This window comes from Streptopelia decaocto (assembly GCF_964273445.1).
Source record: "Streptopelia decaocto genome assembly, chromosome: 5".
Taxonomy (NCBI): domain Eukaryota; kingdom Metazoa; phylum Chordata; class Aves; order Columbiformes; family Columbidae; genus Streptopelia; species Streptopelia decaocto.
Window position 1 is genome coordinate 16,586,479 of NC_138659.1, and position 10,844 is coordinate 16,597,322.

A 10,844-nucleotide genomic window follows, 5' to 3' on the forward strand; every position below is an offset into this window, starting at 1 on the left:
AAGCTGAAGCTAGTCCTTTTAGTGTCTATTTTTATATTTATTCTTTCGAATTCCAGTTATCAGAGTGTGACTGAAGGTAAAATTCAGAGGTAGCTAAGATTTGTGTGCTATTGGATACCTTATTACTGTGATAGCAAGAGTATAAATTGTATTGAAACTCTGTTTTGTGTCTTATTTTACTGGAGCAAAAAGTTGTCTTGGGCAGCTTTGTCATAGAAGCTTCAGCTGAGGGGTGAGGTGGGTCCCTGTTAGTGCTGCTGCTTTGCTGTTTGAGGGCTCTGAAACCTTGGGACTCACAATAAGTACCAGTTCTGCTCAGCCCTCGCTCAGTTTGTGTCAGTCTCAACACGTCACCGTGGAATGTTCTGGGTTGATTCTGGTGCTTGGGAACAGCTCTGTTTACTGGCTGTACATCCAGCAATAGCCATCGCAGCAGCCGCATATCAGCTGCTCCTGTAGGCTGGTCTTTTCTGTCGTCGTGTATGTTCTTTTTACACGAAAAGAGCTGATCTGGAGTGTGGTTAAAAGGAAATGTATGACTTCAATCCAGGGACCAACATCAGTTGTTTTACATCTCTCGGAGCTCCTGTGAATGGAGAAAATGTTATCTTTCTGCCATGGAACAGGGAAGAAAACAACAAGTGTTAGAGCTCAGCTCTGAAGCCAACAGACCCAGGTTGCATCCTGCTGGCTGTGCTGTTTCCCAGCATCCGTGGAGCTCTTTGTCCGTCCAGCTCCAGCGGCTGCTCACAGCTGTGTTTTGGAGGCGGTTGCTGCTCCCATGTGAGAAGGAGTGATTATCTGGCGCCTGCATCGCCTTTGTCAACATCCAAAGGCTGTTACTGGTCTTCTTGCTTGGTGCCTGGTACATCTGTTCTACAGATTTGGTGGGAATCTCTCTGGCAACTATTTCTTCGTCTCTGTGGATACTTAGGCACAAAAATCCTGCAAAAATTGAAAGTGTGTCTTCATGTTTGAAGTAGCCAACAGCATACATCTACCCAGAATGGAAAATATACTTGATACAAACTGTTGATTTGAATGTGGTGTCATGATACCTAACGCTCAGAAAATGTCCCCCGTTCCGCCTTCCTCCCTCCCGATGTGTTGCTGTGCCATGTGTTCCCTGGCACGCTTGCTGGGAGTACACTGTGTTTGGTTTTACCAAGGAGAATCTCAAGGAATCTTGTTGGGTGCAGACCCTGAGCTGTCAAAATTCATTTTTTCTGGCTAAAGAACTTCCCTGTTTCGTCACAGCCTAACTCGGTAGCAACGGGAAGTTTCAAAAGTCAAGCTGGGAAGCTTGCTAGGAATGTGAAAGCAGAATTCAGACTGATAACCTCTGCAGCCAGCGACAGCGTTTCCTGATGCCTGTGCTGTCGTACCTGCTGGATTTGGTGTTCTGACATTTTAGTTCTCAGCCAGAAGGGGCCAAGAAAGACGGGTTGGTGCACTGATGCTAACGAAATGGTATTTCCTGGGAGCATGCGTCTTAGAAAACTAAAAGATGGTAACAGAAAGGTTTATTAGGTGTCTCAGTCCATTCCGTGCCATACCCTGCTGCCTTATAGCAACGCATCATTCTCTTCTATCCCAAGACCTTTGTGTGTCCCGCAGGCTCTCATATACGTACAGTTCAGTACATATGCTGTGGCAGCATGGTAGTATAGCGAGTGAAATCAAGCCATTGTGCTCGGTGCTTTACGATGCTGTTTATGTTTCTGGGGAAGGGCTTTGTGTGATAGCTGGAGTCGCTGTGCTCTGTGATGAATGGAGCTGCGCCTGTGCAAGTATTTACTTGTGGTAGGTTCAGCAGATACAAGCTGCTTGCTAACAGCTTCTAGCTAACGTCTGAGCTGAAGAGTTCCCTGGGGACCCAAGTATGATAGGAAAGACTTCATTTGTTGCTGTGTTGACAGTGTATAATACCTTCCACTTTCTCCTTCTTGATGTCAGTAATTCCTCCAAAACTCTAACAGAACGCCAGATTTTTCCCAAGACTTGAGGAAAACCTCATGTCTGAAAGAGGAAATGTCCTTTAGAGGTAGTTTGAAGAAAGATGTGTGTGTAATCTGAGAAAAGACTGAGCAAGTGGAACATGTTTTTAACTTGGGGGCTCTGCTCTTCAAACCGTGTTGTTAAGGAAGCTCTTTCCTCGGTTACATGTGAAGGAGGGGAGAATTTAGGTTGGTAGACAACTCTTATTTTAGCAAAACAACACAGTTGCAATCATAGCTGCGTGTGTTTTGATTTTGTACTTTTTTTTTCTGTCTTGGAAAAGCAATGGTCTTACCAGCTCTATTCTCTTTCCTGTTTGTTAGGTCTGCCTAACCACGGACAAACCAGACAAATGGTAAGAGAATGTTCATTTAACCAAAACAGGGAAAAGAAGAATTATTAACCCGTGCTAGATAGAACACCCCATTAAACCCGAGCGGTTCACTTCCGTCTTTGCTGTTTGCAGCTGGTCATGCTTCCCAATTAATTGAAAAGTTTAAAAAAAATTATTATTTTGGGGCATGTGAAACCTTGAAGTGGATAAATACAATTTAAACCTCAAATGTATCTATCTATACATGCATATATAAAAATGAATTCTGTTTTGAATGGAACATTTTGTTTCTGCTCATACAGAAACTGAGTGGCTGTTTATAGCAAAGTTCTGGGATGTGTTTCTAGGTGGAATGTGTTTCACTGGAGGAGAAAGGCTTAACTTATGGAAGGCTTTGTTTGGAAACATTTATTTTAACAATTTTTTTAGGAAGTTGGTGTGCAAGTTGTCTGCTGAGAATGCCTGTTTATGGTTTGTTTATTTGAGTACAGATGATTCCTAGCCTTTCATCCATTATGCTGAGTTTTATCAAAGGACAGAAGCAAATAGCCAGTCTGATTGATGTGTCTCTGGCAAAATGCTTTGTCATGAAATTCACTTAAGTGTGGAGGGGCCAGCGCAAAGGCTGTGCATCACTTTCCCCCTTATGCATGGCTTATGGGAGAGAACTTCAAGCATATTTTCCCCAGAATGATCTTTTGGTGTTGATAAAGTGGAGCTCGCCTCACTTGGGGAACTGCCACGAAGTATTAGTGTCAGTAGAATCGCTCTGAAATGCGGGAATCAGCAGCAGGTATGACTGATGGTCACTGAATGGTGATCACCACCATTTTTAAATCTAATAATGTTCTTGGATAGTGTGCAGTGTCATGAGGGTAGGCTATAACTTCAGCATGCTAGTCTGTTTGTTACCTGAGCATCTGATGTGAAGTGGTAAATTGTATTCCTCTGTTAATTCAGTTCATTTCTTGTCACTGAGGAGACTGGCTACTTGTTTGTGTCTGCTGAATAAACCAGCTCAGTGCACTGGGAGAAATCTGTCATGACCTAACACTTTTTCAGGTGTTTTAGGGTAAAACACCTGAACTGCCTTGATTTCTGGTTGCTTGATGAAGTGTGCTACTGAACTGAAAATCTGAGGTCCACATTCCAGGATGTACCGTTTGAAACAGGTTGTTCTGTGCACGTAGATAAAGGCAACCTGGAAGCACAGGGGTGCCCCTTCTAGGTATTTCCAAGAACTTTCTCCAGAGTCGTTCTCCTGTGTGTGTGGAGAAAATACCCTTCACAAAACTAATGAAAGGATTTTCTTGGAGAAATCTGGAGGGGGTAAAAAAAAATTAACACAACAGAAAAGCCTTTTATTTGAAACCTTTTCCTTAATAAACCTCAAATATAAACGCAATTCTTGAAGTATTTCAGTGTTCTGCTGTGGTGCTGAAGTTGTCTTGTGTAACATGGAGCTGGGAAACTAAGAAATTAAATCGTTTTTGAACTTGTATATAACAGCTTTAAATAGATGAGGATTTTAAAAGGTGGGATTTTGTTTGCTTAGTTCTAAAGCTAATTTTCTACAAGAGCAGGTCTTGCTGGCACAGTTGATTAAGGCTGGTCAAAAAAATAAAAAGAAGTCATCGATCATTTTTGGTTTTCTCCTCAGGTAAAAATGAGATAGATGCAGGGTTTTGTTGGGCTTTTTTCTTGGTTGATGGACTGAAGTCTTCCGTTTCTAAGTCAAAGTGTTAAAATTTGGTTGAGCTGTTGCCGTAACCTGACACCTAAAGGACTTGAGTACCTCATGTACCTTACCTTTAGAGGCAGATCTCCTAGGACAGACGTCCCTCACGTACCCACTCAGTTTCCCATTTCGTGGGCAGGCGGGGAACCCCGGGTGCGTGCGGGGAAACGGTCTGACCTCGGAGGATGGCCTCTGAAATACCAGAATTAAATTTCTACTGGGTGTTTTCTGACCAGCTTTAATTTATTCATATTAAATTTTCTGGGCCCTTATTGTGCATCTTTCCTGACTTGTCCAGTGTTACTGATTCCAGTGGGATTTCTCAGTGTGCTGATCAGCAGGAAGAGGGGCAGCAGAACTGGACTCCAAATGATCAAGGACAGCTGCATTTGAGAAGCTTAATCCTTTGCTCCCTTGCATCTGCACCTCTCTTAATAATAACAGCTCATGTTCTTGCAGCTGAGTGGAAGGGGGCTACCGTGGGTCTGGAAAATTAGACCTGTGTTGATTTGCAAAGCAAATGTGTCGTATATGGGAAATCTGTGGTGTTAAATGCTAAAAGGATTTTATGATGAAAGCTGCTAAGCTTTGTAGTTCTACTTTTGTTGTCAAGAACGTATTTAATATATCATTAAATATTAACCTTCTTAGAAGAAAAAGAATATGGTTAAGTTTGGTACCACAGAATAACTGTAAATTCTGATTTTTATATGTGATTTGCTGTGTAGCTACATTTCCTTCCCTGAAATCAATAGAGTTGCTCTAGATTTATGGTAGTAACTGAAATCTAAGTCTTCTGCTCAGTCTTTCAAACTTGATGTCATCTTTCAGACGCAAGCACCAGATTATTGTTAATGCCTTCCATTTGTTATCTGTTCTGTCGCTGGAGTATTGCTGTCCTATTGCATTTTGAAAGGTGCCTGACTTCTACTGCTTGTGGACAATTGCTTCTATGTGAATTCTGTGTTCAGTCATGAGCAAGAGGGGATATATTTACCAGAAACTGAACAACTGATATGAAAACTTCAATTCTCTTTTCCTTTGAGTGCTTATCACATGCTACCACAGGTTTGTTGCAGTCCATAATTGTATTTTTTATATATCACGTTAGGGACCAAGCCGAAACTTGCTGCTCAATGGGAAATCATACCCAACAAAAGTCCGATTAATTCGTGGTGGATCCATGCCTCCAGTGAAAAGGAGGAGGATGAACTGGATTGATGCACCAGACGATGTTTTTTACATGGCCACTGAAGAAACCAGGTAGGAATCTTGGTCTTTTCAGAGGATTTAAGGGGAGAGTTTTTTGGTTTGTGTTCCTTGTTGGGTGCTGCAGTGCTGATTTTGTGGTTAGACAAGGATCTCTTCAGCAGATCTGTTGCTACAGACTGTATACAGGTACCACTGCTGGCGAGAAAGTGGGTAAAAGCTATGACATACCTAATCATGTCTGATGTGCTTGATCATGTACTTGCATTCCAGAGAAAGCAGACTCTTCTTCCAGAGCAGTTCCTGGCAGAAATGGGCAATAAGGGGAGGAAGGCTGAGGTGGGGAGTCCCCCTGGTTCAGACCCATAAGTGCCTTTGGAGGTCCCACTGCAGAGTCTCAGGGACAGGGTGGAGGCCTCTTGGTGCAGGGCTGATGCTGAGCAACAGACGTCCTGTACGTAGACCTCTGCCTGCCCTCCTGCCCTCAAGTCTCTTGTGTTACCTTTCAGAACGTTTCCTCCTGTGTCTGGGTACTGAAACCTGTAAGGGACACACAGGGTTTCCAGAGGCTGAGTTGCCTCATTTCTTTACTGTTTATATTTGCCACCAGTAGCGGTGAGATTTAGCCCTGCAGTGTCCATCTTCCTCCTTCAGTGGTACTGCTTCTGCTAGTCCTTCTTGTTAGTCTGCCCACAGGACAAAAGTAGTGAAAGAAACTTTCCTTGCATGAGTTTCACTTGAAGCTCTGTTTACAGGCTGCAGACAGAGCAATGGGAGCTGTGTGGCCTGATCCCTAAAGCAAAGCTTTTGTTTGGTGTTCCCAGTACTGTGTTACTCCTAGAGGGGATGGCTCCTAGGTGCAGTCAGGAAGGTAGAGACATCTGCTTGTGTGGTTTCCTCCAGCAGCTTGATGCCTCTCTCCTGGGTAACCTCGAGGAAGGTCAGGGCAGAGCCGCAGCCCTGCTCTTCAGCCCTCTGAGCGAGCAGAGGTGCTCCCTGGCTTCGGGCGGTGCCAGCAAGCAGAGAAGTACTTGCCTTTCCCCCCAGTACCCAGTCGAGATGGACATGGGAGCCCTTGAGTGACCAAAGGAGGCCAGGAGTTTTGAGTACTTTGTCCCTTCTGGTACTACTAAATTTGGTGCCACTCTTGAGTAGTCATTTGCTCATCAAGAACTGCACAGACAAATTGAGACTGGTGATGTTTGAATTACTTACTGTTGATCTATTGGATCATCAGATTTCAGTGCAGGAAAGGCCCCCGTTAGAACATAGAAGAGACGTGAAATTAATTTCCTTGTCAGACTTATTCCTATGGACACGTTTAATGCAACTGTGCATTTCACACCAGCTCACATCTTTACCTCATCTTTCCCTTCTCCTTTTCTGTTCCTGGGAGTTGCTGTGAAAGTAAGCAGTAGCATCCCTTTTATAATTGAAACTAAAGTGAGAGAAGAATTTAATTTTCAGGGGAAGCAGTTTCCTTATTCCTGTTGTCATCTTGCTCTGGTAAAGATGTACTCGATCCTGTTACAGATGTGCAGCTCTGGCAAATTCATGTGCCATTGTGCATGCAGGGTATATATATACAGTCACTAATTCAGTCCTTAGATACTCAGGCTTTCTTCATAACCCTGCATCTGCAAAACACTTCTTGGCATCTTTATCATCCAACCCACAAGAAATACTGCAGGTCCGTGGTAGTCATGTCTCAGTGCTGCGACAAGATCCTGCCCTCTGATCTGTGTGGAACAGTGAGAATATTCATCAAGTGCCACGTTGGTCGTGAGAACAGCTTACTGTAAGGGCACAGAATCGTCTGCTCGTACGGAACCACTGACCCAGGCAGGCAAGATCAGTCCCACAGCAACCAGCACAGCTCTAACACAGAAATCATAGCACAGAGATAGACATCAGCTTGGTAAGACCTTATCTCTTCCATTAAAAAAAAAAAAAAAAAAGAACGGGCTTCTTTGTCTGCCAGCCTTGCTGCTTAGCTGGCTGATGAGTGCTGAAAGGCGAAGTTTGGCAGCCTGCTGACAAGCGGGGAAGCCTGAGCGATGTAGCATTGTAAGCGGCACGGGTTTTCTGTCGGGCATTTCACCTCTAACTTTTCCCTGAACCATCTGCTGCGTTCCAGTGTCAAGAATGTAAGGCTTGTTTGTGAGCTCTGAAACAATTTGAGCTTTGTGTTGGCTCCATGGCAATCAATCTAGCGGCAGTATCTGCATATCATCCTCCAGCTGAGGGTCAGGCTGTGTTTTCAGTCACAGAAAGTAGGTTTGCCTGAAGTTTTACACTCCCCCTCCTCCCCCTTTTTGTGTGGCACTCTTGAGAATGGTCCTCGAAAACTGGATAGCTTGGAGGGAACAGCTTGAAAAGTTTGTCAATTGAAAGGAGTAAGTTTTTGAATTCAAGCCTCACAGTAAGGAACTTGGCATTTATAATTTATGCAAGCGCAGGCAGTGGGTGACCTGATCAGAATCTAGAACTGCTTCAAGGCTCATTTCTGCTGGCAGCGTGTCTAATGGAGCACGCGTGGATAGTGTAAGAAGCTCATCTTCAGCTAAGTGAGCCTTGGAAAAGTCATCACATCGAGATTTTATTTTTCTCCCCACCACCACTTTTCTACCATGGTCTCTCCTCTGCCCACTGAGCCCCTTCAGCTTTAGAAGACTGTAGAAATGGGGACACTAAGAGAACAAAAGACGTGTCTCTGTGAGCTCTATGTAGCAGGCTTGTTGTGCTCAGTGGGGAATGACCCAATCTCACCAGAGCTGATTCAAAATCTTCAGCTGAAGTTGTTGATTGGTCTTTGTCAGTGCTGGTGGTGGGAAGGTAAATTTTAGGGGGGAGGAGGGCATACTTTGAACAGTTTCTTCTATTAATGTCTCTTGTCTCTTCCTGCTTCTTTTTTTTCCCCCCTTTACTTTTTAAAATGAAAAATTGGGCCCCAACAATGTTGACTAACCAAAAATGTAAAAATTATCTTTTAGAGTCAGCCTGTTGAGTTGTGGACTGTACAGCCATTTGGCTGCCCTTCCTCTAGCACAGTGTCATGTCTCTCGCAGTAAGAGAAATGGTTAAGGCAGGACTCCTAACAAATGCAAGATGTGAATATTACCCATTTTTGGGTTTGGGCACACGCAGTGTGGGAGAATTAAGAGGGGGAGGCACCCCGTTAGCGTTCCCAGTGGTGGGGGGAAGCTCCAGGACTGATTCACTGGTTAGTGGCCATCGTGGAGCTCCCCGGCGGCAGCTCTGCCTTGAGGCAGCTCCATGGGAGACCAAACGCCGCTCTGAGGGGTTTCTTTTGGAGAAGCAGCTGCGTGCCCCTGCGCGGGGCTGGGAACAGCGGGGAGCTCTGACAGAGATGGATTAGCAGGCGGGGAAGTGGCCAACGCTGCCAGAAGAGGTTTGGTTGTAACTTGGCTTTGTAAACTCCCACAAAACTGCCTGTAGCATGTCCAACCGATGTGTCCACGTGCATCAAAATAAATTAGCGATGTGGAAACTGGCTGTCAAAACTGTTTTATGTGTTACATTTACAGCAGTAAACCCAGGTCCTACAAGACTGGGCCAGAATGCCTTCTGCTCTGCAGGGGAAGGATTCTGGAACAGAAAATGCAATTTCCTCTTCATTGTTAGGTTTGTAAATCAGAAAACAAAAAGTTCCTCGGGGAAGACATTGCCAAAATAAACAGTGTCAGCCCATCCCATTAGTGAGCAGCCTCTGTGTGTGCAGGCCTGCTTTCACGTGGGGAAACGGAGAAACCTCCAATGCTTGAGCGTCTGGGCTCTGTAACCGGCTCCTTTCTTCCCCCCTGTCTGCAGGAAAATCCGCAAGCTGCTTTCCTCCTCTGAAGCCAAGCGAGCCGCCAGACGCCCTTACAAGCCTATTATCCTCCGGCCCATCCAGGCAGTGCAGCTCCGCCAGCCCATGAACGATGAACCCATAATCATCGAGGATTAACACACGCCGAGCAGCTCTCTGGGTGACGGTGGATCTGTCTGAAAGAATCTCTCCTCCAATATATACTTGAGTTTCTATGGCTACAGCATTGAACTAACTGTTGAAGAGAGGGAACTTTTGAGGAACCGTTTTGCATCTTTTAGACCCTTAAAAGGAACTCAGCCCTGCTCTGAGCCTCTGACCACAGACTGCTCTCTCTCTTGCGTGTGCTCTCTCTCCTTCTCTCTCCTTTCTTTTCTTTTTTTTTCTTTTTTTTTCTTTTTTTTCTTTCTGTTTTTTTTTCCTTTTTTTTTTTTCTTTTTTTTAATTTTTGGTAGCCTCTTTTCCCCTTTGCTTCTACCCCTTTTGTAGACAGGGGGAGGGAAAGTAAGTTTAACTTATTAAGAGAATGTGGACTAGTACTTTTTAGCTTTGTTTCCTCTTCCAGTGTATGAAGAGCTAGAACCCTTCATTTTGTGACTAAGCTCTTGTTGCAAAGCCGTTTTTACAAGGCTGTGTTGTAAGATTTTTCTTTTTTTTTTTTTTAATTTTGTGGACGGTGCCATTTTTTATTTCATTTATATTATTCCTTTTGTAGATAAATTTCCAACGTTTAACTGATATTTGGAAACAGGAGCTGAAAGCCAGCCCCAGGTTCAGCCAGTTTTCTTTGGTCCTGTCCCTTATGATTTTTGGATCATTTCACATGGCCGGTTGTGCTCATGCACAAGACAGAAACAACTCAGGCTGAGAAAGGAGTGAGCTAAGAACTGAAGAACCTTGCAGAACATTACACTAACGTTGTGTGCAGTGGAGGCCAGGCTGCCAGGATTAGGTGTCCTTACTCTAGTCAATACCGGGGAGATCTGGCCCGTGGCGTTTCTCCCAGTAACCAGCAGTGTCCGTGCTGCCTTCTCTCTGACATCTGGAATCCTACATGCTGTTGTGCTACCGAGACCCAGCAGTAGGCCCAGCAGTCCAGCAAGTGTAATGAATTGCTTTGCTCTGGCTCCAAGAGTCAAGTACACCAATGCCCAGGGACATTTTGCTTAGAACTCTGAACCTGTTTGAGCATCAGTGTTTTTGGACACACCTCTCCCAGGACGAGACCTGGTTTCTCTTTAATTGCGTTACTGTATGTTTCCCATTTTGAAGGGAATTTAAATTACAGCTGGGTTTTCATTCAAACACATTGTGTCTGAATTTAAGTGGTTTTTTCCCCCCTTGACATTTCTTGTGTTTGAGGTTTCTTGCATCTCTTGAACTTCTTATGTATTTGCAAGTCTGTATAATTTCTTTTTCATATGTCTTCTCATTGCAGTGCATTTGCTGAATGCCCTGCTCTGTTTTGAAAGGATGTAAACTATCATTTGCAACTTGTGCTGATCTGTACATGTACCTGCCTCAAGCAGACACAGCATGTAATAACCCCCAAGTCATTCCATATGTGTCAGCGGTGAGATGAGCCAAAGTTGTATTTGGGTTATCACAGTCCAACCGTGATTCTGTGCAACTCTGCTAACCCCCACCTGGGTTAGACAGAAAGGAATCCCCACAAAATGAAAACAATTCAGTTAACTTTACTTAATAAACCTGGAAAGTGAGCTTTTGTGAAA

The 10,844-nt window shown here is 44.2% G+C and overlaps 1 protein-coding gene across 2 annotated transcripts in view; it reads left to right on the forward strand.

Moving 5' to 3' along the window:
• Window positions 1–10,844, forward strand: part of MTA1 (metastasis associated 1) — an 82,638-nt gene extending 71,794 nt beyond the window's left edge. The window contains exons 18-20 of one of the 2 annotated variants that reach the window (XM_082054092.1): window positions 2,322–2,353; window positions 5,182–5,333; window positions 9,111–10,844. In XM_082054092.1, the coding sequence (XP_081910218.1) occupies window positions 2,322–2,353; window positions 5,182–5,333; window positions 9,111–9,249 (323 nt within the window). In that variant the 3' untranslated portion in view covers window positions 9,250–10,844. The remainder of the gene's footprint in view (window positions 1–2,321; window positions 2,354–5,181; window positions 5,334–9,110) is intronic. The other variant, XM_082054093.1, reaches the window with a different exon arrangement.